Source organism: Dictyostelium discoideum, assembly GCF_000004695.1.
Source record: "Dictyostelium discoideum AX4 chromosome 3 chromosome, whole genome shotgun sequence".
NCBI classification, from domain to species: Eukaryota; Evosea; class Eumycetozoa; order Dictyosteliales; family Dictyosteliaceae; genus Dictyostelium; species Dictyostelium discoideum.
Window position 1 is genome coordinate 3,683,436 of NC_007089.4, and position 16,204 is coordinate 3,699,639.

The 16,204-nt window shown below is 22.0% G+C and overlaps 7 protein-coding genes and 3 pseudogenes across 7 annotated transcripts; 5 read left to right on the forward strand and 5 right to left on the reverse strand.

The window, feature by feature from the left end:
• Positions 1-686: 686 nt before the first annotated feature.
• Positions 687-1,817, forward strand: act7 (hypothetical protein; the record flags this gene model as incomplete). Its single annotated transcript, XM_636054.1, has 1 exon — positions 687-1,817. The coding sequence occupies one exon, from the start codon at positions 687-689 to the stop codon at positions 1,815-1,817; it is 1,131 nt and encodes a 376-aa protein (XP_641146.1).
• Positions 1,818-1,893: 76 nt separating this feature from the next.
• Positions 1,894-3,712, reverse strand: DDB_G0280723 (hypothetical protein; the record flags this gene model as incomplete). Its single annotated transcript, XM_636055.1, has 5 exons — positions 1,894-1,899; positions 2,141-2,278; positions 2,978-3,064; positions 3,303-3,632; positions 3,710-3,712. The coding sequence occupies 5 exons, from the start codon at positions 3,710-3,712 to the stop codon at positions 1,894-1,896; spliced, it is 564 nt and encodes a 187-aa protein (XP_641147.1).
• A 1,049-nt stretch (positions 3,713-4,761) lies between these two features.
• DDB_G0280725 (pirin family protein) lies at positions 4,762-5,791 on the reverse strand (the record flags this gene model as incomplete). The annotated part of the gene is made up of 2 exons (XM_636056.1): positions 4,762-5,341; positions 5,484-5,791. 2 exons carry the CDS (start codon positions 5,789-5,791, stop codon positions 4,762-4,764), a joined length of 888 nt encoding a protein of 295 aa, XP_641148.1.
• Positions 5,792-6,860: 1,069 nt separating this feature from the next.
• On the forward strand, positions 6,861-7,613 carry DDB_G0280727 (hypothetical protein; the record flags this gene model as incomplete). The annotated part of the gene is made up of 1 exon (XM_636057.1): positions 6,861-7,613. The coding sequence occupies one exon, from the start codon at positions 6,861-6,863 to the stop codon at positions 7,611-7,613; it is 753 nt and encodes a 250-aa protein (XP_641149.1).
• Positions 7,614-7,964: 351 nt separating this feature from the next.
• Positions 7,965-8,965, reverse strand: DDB_G0280729 (annotated as a pseudogene; the record flags this gene model as incomplete).
• A 923-nt stretch (positions 8,966-9,888) lies between these two features.
• Positions 9,889-10,644, forward strand: DDB_G0280733 (hypothetical protein; the record flags this gene model as incomplete). Its single annotated transcript, XM_636060.1, has 1 exon — positions 9,889-10,644. The coding sequence occupies one exon, from the start codon at positions 9,889-9,891 to the stop codon at positions 10,642-10,644; it is 756 nt and encodes a 251-aa protein (XP_641152.1).
• Positions 10,645-10,950: 306 nt separating this feature from the next.
• Positions 10,951-11,208, forward strand: DDB_G0294607 (annotated as a pseudogene; the record flags this gene model as incomplete).
• Positions 11,209-12,170: 962 nt separating this feature from the next.
• Positions 12,171-12,311, reverse strand: DDB_G0294605 (hypothetical protein; the record flags this gene model as incomplete). Its single annotated transcript, XM_001732946.1, has 1 exon — positions 12,171-12,311. The coding sequence occupies one exon, from the start codon at positions 12,309-12,311 to the stop codon at positions 12,171-12,173; it is 141 nt and encodes a 46-aa protein (XP_001732998.1).
• A 754-nt stretch (positions 12,312-13,065) lies between these two features.
• Positions 13,066-13,252, forward strand: DDB_G0280735 (annotated as a pseudogene; the record flags this gene model as incomplete).
• Positions 13,253-13,541: 289 nt separating this feature from the next.
• Positions 13,542-14,294, reverse strand: DDB_G0280737 (hypothetical protein; the record flags this gene model as incomplete). The annotated part of the gene is made up of 2 exons (XM_636062.1): positions 13,542-13,947; positions 14,020-14,294. The coding sequence occupies 2 exons, from the start codon at positions 14,292-14,294 to the stop codon at positions 13,542-13,544; spliced, it is 681 nt and encodes a 226-aa protein (XP_641154.1).
• Positions 14,295-16,204: the final 1,910 nt, after the last annotated feature.

Consider the following 16,204-nt stretch of genomic DNA (forward strand, 5'->3'; position numbering starts at 1 on the left):
TACAGATTATAGTTTGGTACCAAAACATAATTCAAATTCTTATGAATCTCAAAGTTAAAAAAAAAAAATAATAATAATAATTAAAAATTAAAAAAAAATTTTATCTGTCCAAAATTATCTATATAAAAAAAAAATAATAATAATAATAATAATAATAATAATAATAATAATAATAATAATAATAATAATAATAATAATAATAATAATAATAATAATAATAATAATAATAATATATATATTTAATAAATTATTTATTTATTTGTTGAAGTTTAAACTGATAATAAAAAAAAAAAAAAAAAAAGTTGTTTGTTAGACTGAAAATAAAAATGATAAATTAAAAAAAAAATCTTTTTTTTTTTTTTTTGGTGTGCGATACTGTGGTCGCAATACAAATGTTATATGCTCCATTACATAATACAACTTGTCGAACCACAAACTATTTTTTTAAATTTTAAAAACAGTTTTTTTTTTTAAAAAAAGTTTGAAAATTAAACCCAAAAGTTAATAAATTTTATGTAATTTTATTTGAAAGTGATTGACATTTTCATCCCATGGGATTATTATAAAAATGGGTTTTTTTTATTTAGATTTTTTTTTTTTTTTTTTTTCAGCAATTTAAAATCAAAATTTTTTTTTTTTTTAATCAATTTAAATAAATACTCAATTAAATAATAAAATATAATAAAATGGACGGTGAAGATGTTCAAGCTTTAGTTATCGATAATGGTTCTGGTATGTGTAAAGCCGGTTTTGCTGGTGATGACGCTCCACGTGCTGTTTTCCCATCAATCGTTGGTCGTCCAAGACATACTGGTGTTATGGTTGGTATGGGTCAAAAAGATTCATATGTTGGTGATGAAGCTCAATCAAAAAGAGGTATCTTAACTCTCAAATATCCAATTGAACATGGTATTGTTACCAATTGGGATGATATGGAAAAAATCTGGCATCATACCTTCTACAACGAATTACGTGTTGCACCAGAAGAGCATCCAGTTCTCTTAACTGAAGCACCATTAAATCCAAAAGCAAATAGAGAAAAGATGACTCAAATTATGTTTGAAACTTTCAACACTCCAGCTATGTATGTCGCCATTCAAGCTGTATTATCATTATATGCATCTGGTCGTACCACTGGTATCGTTATGGATTCAGGTGATGGTGTATCACACACTGTACCAATTTACGAAGGTTATGCATTACCACATGCCATCTTACGTTTAGATTTAGCAGGTCGTGATCTCACCGATTACATGATGAAAATCTTAACTGAACGTGGTTACTCATTCACAACCACTGCTGAAAGAGAAATTGTTAGAGATATTAAAGAGAAATTAGCATACGTTGCATTAGACTTTGAAGCTGAAATGCAAACTGCCGCCTCATCATCAGCATTAGAGAAATCATATGAATTACCAGATGGTCAAGTCATTACAATTGGTAATGAACGTTTCCGTTGCCCAGAAGCTCTCTTCCAACCATCATTCTTAGGTATGGAGTCAGCTGGTATTCATGAAACCACTTATAACTCAATCATGAAATGTGATGTTGATATTCGTAAAGATTTATATGGTAATGTTGTATTATCAGGTGGTACAACTATGTTCCCAGGTATTGCAGATCGTATGAACAAAGAATTAACAGCTTTAGCACCATCAACAATGAAAATCAAAATCATTGCACCACCAGAACGTAAATATTCAGTTTGGATTGGTGGATCTATTTTAGCTTCACTCTCAACTTTCCAACAAATGTGGATCTCTAAAGAAGAATACGACGAATCTGGTCCATCAATTGTTCACAGAAAATGTTTCTAAATAAATTAAAAAAATATTTAGTATATGTATATGTAAAATAATAATAATTAAAAAAAATAAAAATAAAAAACTATTTTTAAATCTAAAAATTAATATTACTTTTCTTTTTTTATTAATTTTAAACAAATTAAAACTATAATCAATATTAAAATAAAAAAAAGTAATATTGGAACTAAACATAATTAAAGTAATAAAATAAAAAAATTTAAATGATTTATTGTTATTGTTGTATTTGTTGTTGTTGTATTTGTTGATAATAAGTTGGTGATTAACGTTTCAAACCAATTTTTAAGATGGTACCTTTGAATTGACCAGAAAGACACATCATCGATATCACCAGCATCTTGACATCGGGATAAAGGAGACATTTTACTCAGCACCAATCGTAACATCATTGAAACAATAGGTGGTGGTGTTGTTTGTAAATTTGTGATATTGGTAGTAGTATTTTCAGGTTGGAACTACTGATACTAATATCCTAATTTTTTAAAGATTCCAAGTATTCCCTAAGTATGATAGTACCAGATTCCATAGCAGTTATTAAAATAACAGTGTTATCTTTTGCTCCACTAATGAAATCACCTCTTCTTAATGCTTCCACAATTCTTATATCTCTCTTTATTGAATGTGTTTTGCATGTTGGAGTTCCATAGTAATCAATTCAAACACTATTTTGGAAAAATGCACTGAATCCTTTTTTAAAAATAATAAAAAAAAAAAAAAAAAAAATTGTTGTAATCCAACAAACCCAACATGGTCAATCAATAATAATAAATTTTTGGGAAAAAAAAAAATTTTAGTAAAAATTATCAATTTATTTATTTAAAAAAAAAACAACTTACGTCTTAATGATTTGGTAAACTTTTTTAATTTTTTTATATTTTGTTTTCTTTTTTCACTAAATTCTCCCAAAGAATTAAATATTTAATAAAAAGGAGGAATTAAAAAAAAAAAAAAAAAAAAATTAAAAAGGTGATCCTGATTTAAAAAAACATTTAGTCAGAACTTTGTTTTAAACCAATTATTATAATTTTCCAAAAATTATTCTATATATTAAATAAAAAAAAAAAAATTAGTAAATTATCACATTTTTTAATTATTTTAATTACTTCAAGAAAAATCTATTACTATATTTTTTTTAAATATTTTTCAAACAGTACATCAATTATCAAGTTAAATGGACCACCATCAATACCACAAACTGGGCATTCCCAACATCCTGTACGACATGAGTTTTTTATGAAAGCCTTTTATAATTATAATTATTATTGTTTTTTTTTTTATGAAAAAAATATTAGTCAAATTTAAATAAAAAATAAATATATATATAAAAAAAATAAATACCCTAAGCTCAAAACATTGAAAATGTTGACAAAAAACGGATTTGGCTGGGGTAACGAGCTTTTTTTTAGTCAATAAACAATCTATTGGCACCATAACAGGAAATGGGTTTGCTAGTTCAAGTTCATATTTTCGTGAATATACTTGTTCTCTTTCTAGTTCTTCTTCTTCCTCTTCTTCAACGTGATTTTCTCCTTGATGAGTATCATCATAGTTATCGGAGTCATCAGAACTATCTTCACTCTCACCATCCCATTCACCATCACTTCCATCTTCATTGTTTTGATTATAATCATCATTATTTCTAATATTTTTGAGGAAGTGGTTTTCGTAGTTACTTTCAATATCAAAATGAATAACGGAATTTGTTCTTAAATGTGAAACAAAAAGATTATAATAATCTCGACTGTATAACAATTTCTGTATAAAAACAGGATCATCTTTATGGACTGGGGCTATATTCCAAAAAAGATTCTTTAAAAAAAAAAAATAAAGTGGAAATTAAAAATTAGAAGCAGTTTTTATTTTTTTTTTTTTATAAATATACCTACCATTTTATAAATTTTATGTGGCTTTAAAAAAAAAAAATATATTATAGAAATATTTAAATAATTGAAAAATAATAATAATAATAATTTACAATTATACTTTTTTATATTAAAAAATTTATGAGATGTGAAAAAAAAAATATTAATTATTTATATATAAAAAAAAAAAAAAAACAAAAAATAATTGCCAACCAAAATTATTAAAAAAATAATTATTTAAATACAAAAAAAAAAAAAAAAAAAAAAAAAAATCACAATTTTTGTGATTTAGCCCAAAAACCTTTAATTAACATTGTGGGTGTGTTCATAATAATTTGGATTATATTATTTTTAATTTTTAATTATATTTTTTTTTATTAAATTATCAGTATGTCTTTTTTTTTTATTTTTTTTTTTTATTAAATTATTATTTGTATGTCTTTTTTTTCATCATTTTTATTTATACATAGCCAATCATGTGTTTGTAGTGGTTGAATATAAACAAATTCAATAAAAAAAAAAAAAAATTGTGATACTAATTAAGAGCTAGGTATAAAAATTTAAAAAAAAAAAAACTTTTTTTTCTTACCCCCATCTTTTAAATTTAGGATTCATACCCCCAGTGTGTTGAATAAATTAAAAAAACAAAAAAAAAACAAAAGAAAAACAAAAGAAAGAAAAAAAAAGTGCTACCAAAAATATAAAATTATAATTTTTAACACACAAAAAAAAAAAAAAAAAAAAAAAAATAAAAATAAAAAAAATAAAAAATATGCTTTGTTATTATTTGTAGTGGCATTTGTGTTTTTTTTTTTTAATAAATTATTACAAAATAATATATGGGTGAAAAGGTTGAGAGTATAATTTTTTCTGAATTCTTTTTATTATTCATTTTTTTTTTTTTTTTTTTTTTTATCAATACCTTTCCCTAATTTTAAAAAATATGAATTTAGATTTATAATTAAAAAAATAAATAAAATAAATAAAAGTAAAAATCAATACAATGAGGTATGAGTTATAATACAATTTTTTTTTTTTATTATTTATTTTTTTTATTTTATAAATAAGGTTATTAATTAAAATCTACCCATTTGGTAATCAAAGAAAGCTTGTTGAATTTCTTTTTGTGTATTCATAACGAATGGACCATGTTGGACGATTGGTTCACGTAATGGTTTTGCTGATAAAAAGAGGAATCTTACACCATTTTCACCTGCGACTGCATCTAATTTGTTTGGTGTAATTTCATTATCATTAATTGTAACTCTATCTTTATTCTCTAAAACACCAATATGTTGATCACCTACAACTTTTTCATAACCTTCTGGACCGAATTTACCTTCACCTTCGAAAACATAAACGAATGAATTATGATCAAAATCTGGTACATCCACAGAGAATTTAGTGTTTGGTGATAATGTAACATCTAAAAATATTGGATTAACACGTAAACCTTTAACAATACCTTCAACACCTTCATAATGACCTGCAACAACTCTAACTTTTTTATCATTTGTAATAACTTCTGGAATCTCTTCAGCTGGGATATCTTTATACCATGGATCTGACATTTTATCGACTGCTGCTAAATTTAACCAAAATTGAAATCCAAACATTTTACCTTCAACTTGTTTTGGCATTTCTGAATGAATAATACTATATATTTAAATTTTAATTTATTATTAATACTTTATTTATTTAATTTTATTTTATTTAATTTTATTTTATTTTATTTTATTTTATTTTATTTTATTTTATTTTATTTTTTATTTTTTATTTTTTAATAATAAAAACATACCCTCTTGCAGCATTCATAACTTGAACCATACCAGGTTTTAGTAATCCTTTATTTCCCTTGTTATCTTTGTGCTCCATTATACCATCAATCATATAGGTTAAAGTTTGTTGACCTCTATGTGGATGTGATGGGAAACCTGCAATATAATCATTTGGATTCTCTGATTTGAATGCATCCAACATTAAGAATGGATCCACTGATTTTGATGGGATGGGTCCACCAATAACACGTAAAAGTGATACACCTGCACCATCTTTAGTTTTATAACCTTTGGCAACGTTTGCTACTTTTCTTGAAACACTTGACATTTTATTTATTTGTTTTTTATTTGTTTTTATTTTATTGTATTTGTTTTGTTTTGTTTTTTTTTTTTAAAATGAATGAAAAAAATAAAAATAAAAAAATGAGTCTTTATAAAAAATCATTTTCTTATTCAAGAACTCTCTGTGCATTCTGGTATAAAAAATAAAAAAAAAAAAAAAATAAAAAATAAAAAAGATATTAAAAAATTAAAATTCCGGAATTTCCATTTAAAAAATTTCCATTTATGGGACCTTTTTTTTTTTTTTAATTTTATATTTCTGTTTTTTTTTTTTTTTTTTAAAAAAAAAAAAAAAAAAAAAAAATAAAAAAATAAAAAAAATAGAAAATAAAATAAAAAAATTAAATTATAAAAAATAAAAATAAAATTTATTTTTAGAATAATAAAAAAAAAAAGAAAAATAAAAAAAATTTATTTATAGAATAATAATAAAAAAAAAGAAATAAAAAAAATTTGGATCTATTATAGAAAATCGATTTTTATTTTTTTTTTTTTATTACATCCAATGTATTTTTTAAAACTCATTTTAAAAAATTCAATCAGAAAAAAAAAAAGGTATAATTATTTTAGTACCAGGTGGGAAATGGTGTCATTGCCTGGTTTTTTATTTTATTTTTAGGATATTATTTTAAAAAAAAAGTGGGAATCAAAAAAATCTTTTTTTTTGAGATTTATTTTCTGGTCATTTTTTTTTTTTTTAGCACCGAGGTTTCTTTTACAAAAAAAAAAAAAAAAAAATTATTTAAATCTTTCATTAAATTATTAAATTTTCGAGAAAAATTGGATTATTTCTAAATAAATGAGATTCAAATAAATCAATTTTTGCAAGTTCACTTACGTCATAACCAGGTAAAAAAATATTTATCATTTTTATATTTTTTACCAATCTATTATTTTTTCGAGTATAATAGGTGTCTCCTTTTAATTTAGTATAAAAAGTTAGGTTTTTTTTTTTTTTTACTTCATTAATAATTTACAATTAATAAAAATATATAGTAAAACAAATAATTATTATTAGGATTTAAATAAAAAAAAAAAAAAAAAAAAAAAAAAAAATGAAATTATTATTATCTTTAATTTTAGTAATGACAATTGCATTAAATTGTTGTAAATCATTTAGTATGGGTACAAATAAAATTGATTACTCAAAGGTTGAAAATCAATTAGGTCAACAACAATGCTTTACTTCAAGTGGCCAACTTCCAACAAGTTATTCAAGTTCATATGTCATGTTAAGTTTTAATGGAAATTATCCAACTCCAAGTGGTATTCAACAATCATCTTTCCTTGAATCTGGTTTTATTAATATCGATTTAGTTGGAGAACAATTGTATGTTGACTTTTTATTCGATAATGGTAATACTAAAACAAAAGGTAACCTCTGGGGATTCGGTAGTAATAGTACTCAATATGTTAGTGTTAATGTTAATGGAACTGATTATTGTTTCCAACAACCATTATCATACTCTGCTCCATCTCTTGAAGGATTAAAGTATATCGGTGATTTCGAATTAGGTACAGTTCAATGTGATATGTTTTCAGTAAATCCAGGTGATTTAGGTAACTCTTCAAATGTCGGTCTCCTTGTAGATAAATCAGATTGTTCATTAATCTCTGGTTCAACTGAAAATATTAACAATACACCAAGTGGATACACATTAACAAACTATTACTATTACAATCCATCTGCAGATTCTTCATACTTCCAATTACCAAGTATTTGTTTAAATCAACCAAATTCTAAACAATTAAAATTAAAATCTTCATTAGTCCAATTACCAAAAGTTCTTGGAAACTTACCATTTTAATTAATTTTTTTTTTTCTCAATCAAAAAAAAAAAGATTCACCAATCCATTTTTTTTTTTTTTTAAACATAAAAATCTATACTAAAATAAAACAATAAAACTTTCTTAATAATTATATATACAATCATATTATGTTTTAATTTTATTGAATTTAGAAGATTTTGTTTTTTTTATTTTTATTATTTTTTATTTTTTTTTTTTTATTTTTTATTTTTATAATTTCCTAATTCAACAGTATAATGTCTGTTTAATTGGTGATTGGTTAATAGTTTAATAACCGCTTTACATTAATTATAGTACAATTTTTTTTTTTTTATCTTTGTTATTATTTTTTTTATAAATAAGGTGATTAATTAAAATCTACCCATTTGGTAATCAAAGAAAGCTTGTTGAATTTCTTTTTGTGTATTCATAACGAATGGACCATGTTGGACGATTGGTTCACGTAATGGTTTTGCTGATAAAAAGAGGAATCTTACACCATTTTCACCTGCGACTGCATCTAATTTGTTTGGTGTAATTTCATTATCATTAATTGTAACTCTATCTTTATTCTCTAAAACACCGATTTGTTGATCACCTACAACTTTTTCATAACCTTCTGGACCGAATTTACCTTCACCTTCGAAAACATAAACGAATGAATTATGATCGAAATCCGGTATATCCACAGAGAATTTAGTTTTTGGTGATAATTTAACATCTAAAAATATTGGATTAACACGTAAACCTTTAACAATACCTTCAACACCTTCATAATGACCTGCAACAACTCTAACTTTTTTATCATTTGTAATAACTTCTGGAATCTCTTCAGCTGGGATATCTTTATACCATGGATCTGACATTTTATCGACTGCTGCTAAATTTAACCAAAATTGAAATCCAAACATTTTACCTTCAACTTGTTTTGGCATTTCTGAATGAATAATACTATATATTTAAATTTTAATTTATTATTAATTCTTTATTTTAATTTATTTTATTTAATTTTATTTTATTTTATTTTATTTTATTTTTTATTTTTTAATAATAATAAAAACATACCCTCTTGCAGCATTCATAACTTGAACCATACCAGGTTTTAATAATCCTTTATTTCCCTTGTTATCTTTGTGCTCCATTAACCATCAATCATATAGGTTAAAGTTTGTTGACCTCTATGTGGGTGTGATGGGAAACCTGCAATGAAATCATTTTGATTCTCTGATTTAAATGCATCCAACATTAAGAATGGATCCACTGATTTTGATGGGATGGGTCCACCAATAACACGTAAAAGTGATACACCTGCACCATCTTTAGTTTTATAACCTTTTGCAACGTTTGCTACTTTTCTTGAAACACTTGACATTTTATTTAATATTTGTTAATTTATTTGTTTTTTATTTGTTTTGTTTTTTTTATTTTATTTTTAAAATGAATGAAAAAATAAAAAAAATGAAAATGAGTCTTTATATAAAATCATTTTCTTATTCAAGAATTATCTGTGCATTCTGGTATTACCAATAAAAAATTATAAAAAAAAAATACAATAAAATATTAAAAAAAAAAAAAAAAAAAAAAAAAAAATCTTGTGTGTGCTCAATCATTCCAGAATTTGAATTTTTTTTTTTTTTTTTTTTTTTAAATATCACTTTTTTTTTATATGATTCGAACATCATTGTTTATCACCTCATTATATCATCAATAAATCACCATAATAAATAATAATCATTTAAAATTCTATTTTCTAATTTTTTTTTTTTTATTTTTAAAAATAACATTTAAATAAAATAAATTATAGTGCCAGGTCAAAAATCTTTTATTGATGTCACTGCCTGGGTTTTTTTTTTTAAAATAATAAAAAAATAAAAATTGAGATATTTTATTTTTTAAAAAATATCCAAATAAAAAAATCATTTTTCTGAGATAGGTTCTCTGATGTTCTTTTTAATATATTTTTTTTTTTACACCAAAATATTTACACAAGAAAAAAAAATAATTACTTTACAGTTTTTTATTTAAATTTTCGAAAACATTGGAATTCGATATTTTTTAAATAAATGAGAAGATTCAAATAAACCAATTTTTGCACTTGGGATAATAACCAGGCAAAAAATATATTTTCCAGGATAATTTGGTTTATATTTGGGAATTTATTTTTAAAATGTTATCGGATAATTATAAAAAAAATTAGTATAAATAATTTTTTTTTTTTTTATTTCATTAATAATTTAAAAATAATTAACAAAAACAAATAATTATTATTAATAAAAAAAAAAAAAAAAAAAAAAAATGAAATTATTATTATCTTTAATTTTAGTAATGACAATTGCATTAAATTGTTGTAAATCATTTAGTATGGGTACAAATAAAATTGATTACTCAAAGATTGAAAATCAATTAGGTCAACAACAATGTTTTACTTCAAGTGGCCAACTTCCAACAAGTTATTCAAGTTCATATGTCATGTTAAGTTTTAATGGAAATTATCCAACTCCAAGTGGTATTCAACAATCATCTTTCCTTGAATCTGGTTTTATTAATATCGATTTAGTTGGAGAACAATTGTATGTTGACTTTTTATTCGATAATGGTAATACTAAAACAAAAGGTAACCTCTGGGGATTCGGTAGTAATAGTACTCAATATGTTAGTGTTAATGTAAATGGAACTGATTATTGTTTCCAACAACCATTATCATACTCTGCTCCATCACTTGAAGGATTAAAGTATGTCGGTGATTTCGAATTAGGTACAGTTCAATGTGATATGTTTTCAGTAAATCCAGGTGATTTAGGTAACTCTTCAAATGTCGGTCTCCTTGTAGATAAATCAGATTGTTCATTAATCTCTGGTTCAACTGAAAATATTAACAATACACCAAGTGGATATACATTAACAAACTATTACTATTACAATCCATCTGCAGATTCTTCATACTTCCAATTACCAAGTATTTGTTTAAATCAACCAAATTCTAAACAATTAAAATTAAAATCATCATCGGTCCAATTACCAAAAGTCTTGGAAACTTACCATTTTAATTAATTTTTTTTTTTCTCGATCAAAAAAAAAAGATTCACCATCCATTTTTTTTTTTAAACATAAAAATCTATACTAAAATAAAACAATAAAACTTTCTTAATAATTATATATATACAATTATATTATTTTTTTTCCCAATTTTTTTTTTTTTATTTTTATTTTTATTTTTATTTTTATTTTCATCATAAATTCATAAACATTTAATAATTTTAAAAAAAAGAAAATAAATAAAATCAATAAAATATTAAAATTAAATTAAATTCAGTAGTATAGGTATAATGAATCAAATTAAAGGTGAATTAATACTTCCTTAATATTTTAACAGGTCAAGTTCATGATCCACAACCTCAACTTGCAATCGAGTTTGGTAATTACACTTGTTGATACACCTGGTTTCGCTGATTCCAGTGGTTTGGATAAAGATCGTCAACATATCAAATCTATCCTTTCAGCAGTTGGTAAACTTGAAAGAAGTGTCAGCTAGCTGTTGTAAATGGTGCATTAGCAAATAGAAAAACTCTTGAACCATTAAGAGTATTATGTAATGTTTTTTCAATTCTTCCAAATTGTTGTAGGGAATTTTTTTTGAAATTTCGCTTTCTAAACGGCAGTGAATTTTTACACTAAAATACACTGTTTATACATAGTGTAAAAATTCACTAAATTTTTTTTTTTTATAATTAAATTAAAAAACAATTTATTTAATCAGAACAATAAAAAACCAATTTTATTCAGTTATTTGCTTGTTATTTATTTTTTTATAACAAAAAAATTTAGTTTGCGCCAATTTTTTTTTTTTTTTTTTTTTTTTTTTTTTTTTTTTTTTTCAATTATTTTTTTCAATTTTTTTTTTATCGAAACAATTTTATTTTATTCCCCAAAAATGAAACAATCAAAAATAAATGAAATAAAAAATTATTTAATATTAACTTATTTTTGTGTCTTCATTACATAAAAAAAAAAAAAAAAGAAAAATGAAAAATAAAAAAAAAAATAAAAAAAATAAAATAAAAATAAAAAAAAAGAAAAATAAAAAAAAAAAAAAAAAAATAAAAAAAAAAAAAAAAATTGGCTCAAATCTAACAATTTAAATTGTTATTTAATTCTTAAACAACAAATAATTGTTTAAAATTAGTTTTTTTATTATTTTGATTAAATAAATTGTTTTTAATTTATAAAAAAAAAAATAGATGGTAAATAGTAGATGGTAAATAATAGATGGTAAATAAAAAAGTTAATTTTTCAAAATTTTACCATCCAAAAACACCCCCAATTTACCATCAGCTAGTTGTTCATTTGCTGTTCATTTCATATCACGCAAAAAAAACAATTTAAAAAACAATAAATAATTTAATTCCCGCTATTTTTTGCGGATTTGCGGAAATGATTTTTTTTAATTTATAAAAAAATTTGATTTTTTTTATTTAAGACAGATCTTATCAGATTTATAAAATGAGAAAATATAATAGATATCTACTATTTTTGGCATTAAACAAAGATTTCTGAATATTCAGAAATAGACAGCGAAACTATCTAATATTGTAAGTGTAACCACGGAGATCGCCACGTGGATTTGCGGCACTTCCTGCTGCTGGTCCCCAGCCATATTGGCCGTTTATTGGACGTTGTGAGAGATTTTGGCCTGGTTGTACGATTCCGCCTGATGTCATTTGCTGGGAATAAGAATATATGAGATTTAATTAATAAATATACATGATATGATTGATAAAAATAGAACAAATTTTAAATTTTTAAAATTGTACACATACATTAAAGTATAATAATATAATTTGTTAAAAATAATTTGAAATGTTTTTTTTGAAAAAATTTTTTTGTTAATGTTTTATCAACATTTTTTAAATTAAAAAATAAAAAAAATAAAATTAAAAAATAAAAAAAATAAAAAATAAATTTAATTAAATTCCAACATTTTTTAGGGGGTACCCCTCTTTTTTTTATTTAAATATTAATTTTCATTTTTATTATTATTATTATTATTATTATTAAAATTATTATTTTTTTTAGGGGGTACCCTCTTTTTTTTTAGGGGGGTACCCCTCTTTTTTTTTTATTTTTTTTATTTTTTTTATTTTTTTTTTTATTTTTTATTTTTCTTTTTTTTTTTTTTTTTTTTTTTCATTTTTTTTTTTATGTAACGAAGACACAAAAATAAGTTAATATTAAATAAGTGAACTAAGACACTAATTATAGTTGACCCACATTTAAATAATAATAATAATAATAATAATTCTATTAACTCGAGTTTATAATTATAAATAATATAAATACTAAAAATAATTATATAAACAATAATGAATACCATAATTAAAATATAAACCATCAATTTTTTTTTTTTTTTTTTTTTTTTAATTATTTTTTTCAAATATATAGATATTGATCAACAAGCCAACGATACTGAAAGAGCTCTAAAACACCGATTTGTTGATCACCAAATAAATTAGATGCAGTCGCAGGTGAAAATGGTGTAAGATTCCTCTTTTTATCAGCAAAACCATTACGTGAACCAATCGTCCAACATGGTCCATTCGTTATGAATACACAAAAAGAAATTCAACAAGCTTTCTTTGATTACCAAATGGGTAGATATTAATTAATTATCGCCTTATTTATAAAAAAAAAAAATAATAATAAAGATAGAAAAAAATATTGTACTATAATTAATGTAAAGCGGTTATTATTAACCAATCACCAATTAAACAGACATTATACTGTTGAATTAGGAAATTATAAAATAAAAATAAAAAATAAAAAATAATATAATTGTATATATATAATTATTAAGAAAGTTTTATTGTTTTATTTTAGTATAGATTTTTATGTTTAAAAAAAAAAATGGATTGGTGAATCTTTTTTTTTTGATCGAGAAAAAAAAAGATTAATTAAAATGGTAAGTTTCCAAGGACTTTTGGTAATTGGACCGATGATGATTTTAATTTTAATTGTTTAGAATTTGGTTGATTTAAACAAATACTTGGTAATTGGAAGTATGAAGAATCTGCAGATGGATTGTAATAGTAATAGTTTGTTAATGTATATCCACTTGGTGTATTGTTAATATTTTCAGTTGAACCAGAGATTAATGAACAATCTGATTTATCTACAAGGAGACCGACATTTGAAGAGTTACCTAAATCACCTGGATTTACTGAAAACATATCACATTGGACTGTACCTAATTCGAAATCACCGACATACTTTAATCCTTCAAGTGATGGAGCAGAGTATGATAATGGTTGTTGGAAACAATAATCAGTTCCATTTACATTAACACTAACATATTGAGTACTATTACTACCGAATCACCAGAGGTTACCTTTTGTTTTAGTATTACCATTATCGAATAAAAAGTCAACATACAATTGTTCTCCAACTAAATCGATATTAATAAAACCAGATTCAAGGAAAGATGATTGTTGAATACCACTTGGAGTTGGATAATTTCCATTAAAACTTAACATTACATATGAACTTGAATAACTTGTTGGAAGTTGGCCACTTGAAGTAAAACATTGTTGTTGGCCTAATTGATTTTCAATCTTTGAGTAATCAATTTTATTTGTACCCATACTAAATGATTTACAACAATTTAATGCAATTGTCATTACTAAAATTAAAGATAATAATAATTTCATTTTTTTTTTTTTTTTTTTTTTTTTGTTTATTTTTTTTTTTTTTAATTTTATTTGTTTTATTTATTTATTAATTATTAACGAAATAAAAAAAAAAAAAACTATTTATACTAATTTTTTTTATAATTATCCGACTGCATTTTAAAAAATAAATCAAAAATATTAACCAAAAAATTATCCTGTAAAATATATTTTTTGCCTGGTTATGATGCCAAGTGAACTTGCAAAAATTGGTTTATTTGAATCTTCACATTTATTTTCAAAATATCCGATTCCATTTTTTCGAAATTTTAAATAAAAAATTGGGAAGTAATTTTTTTTTTTTAATATAGGAATATTTTGGCGTAAAAAAAATTAAAAAAAGAATGTCAGAGAATCTATCTCAAAAAAATGATTTTTTATTTGGATATTTTTTAAAAAATAATATCACAAAATATTTCATAAAAAAAAAAAAAAACCAGGCAGTGATGTCATAATCTCAATAAAAAACTGTTGGCCTGGTACTTAATTTTATTTTATTCAATTTCATTTTATTCAATTTTATTTTTAATAATAAAAAAAAAAAAATAAAAAAAATAAAAAAATAAAAAAAGAACTTCAAATGAATATTATTTATATGTTAAAAAAAATAAAAAAAATATTATTTTCCTTTTTTCTTTTTTTTTTTTTTATTATGATTTAATTTTATTTATTTTTATATGAATTTGGTTTTTAAAAATAGAAAAAAAATCCTCCAAAAGGAATTTTTATTTAAATTGATAGTAAGAAATGATTAATTCCTCATACATTTTATTGGAAAAAAAAAAATACAAAATTACAAAAAAACTTATTTAAATCAACAAAATAAGCTATAAAAAAAAAAAAAAAAAAAAAAAAAAAAAAAAAAAAAATTGTATTAATTAATTATTTTCAACATTTGTGATTCTATATTCAAGTGTGGACATTCTTAATATTCATATTTTCATTTAGATGATGGGAAATTGTTTCGAATAAAAAAATTATGGTTAAATTTGTATTTTACCAACCGAAACAAATAACCTTTTTATTTTTACAAACACACCCAAACACATACCCTTCTAATTAACACAATAAAAAACAAATTTAATAACTCAAATTAAAAAAAAAAAAAAAATTACCTTTATTTTTTGGATCTGAAAAAAAAGCCAGATTCATTATACAAAATTTCTAATATCAGTTATTAAATTATACTCTTATAGCTTACTGTTAATTTAAACTGATTTTTTTATATTTACATAATCAATTAATTTACAAATTCTATTTTAATATATTATTTTTTTTTTTTATAATTATATTTTTTTTTTTTTTTTTTTTTTTTTTTTTTTTTTTTTTTTTTTTTTTTTTTTTTTTTTTTTTTTTTTTTTTTCCCAAGTGTGTGTTGTTATAATTTCAATGAAACCGACATATTATTGTTGACAATACATTATAGTATTTTTTTTCATTTCCTTGAAGATAAATTTTAATGTTAAAGTAGGTTCAATTATTTTCTTTTTTTTTTTTTTTTATTTTATTATTTATTTTTTTTTTTTTTTAAAAAAAAAAAAGTATAAATAATTATAATTATAAAATTTTTAAATAAACAATAATTAAAGAATAAATGTAAATATAAAATTTTAAATTAAATTTAATATTTAATATTATTTTTGTTAATTATTTTATTCTATTTTATTTTTACTTTTTTTTTTTTCATTAATACTGTAGTCTTAAATTTAAAGCCATGGTCTCTAGAAATAAAATCATTAAACATTGTTCCAAAAGAAAAATATCAAAAATATTATGCCAATACAAAAAAACAAAATTTAAATATTATAATAATTATAAATTTATAATTGAATTAAAAGATGATCTAAAAAATCAAGAAATTATGAAAAATCAAGAGGTTTTAGAAAATGAAT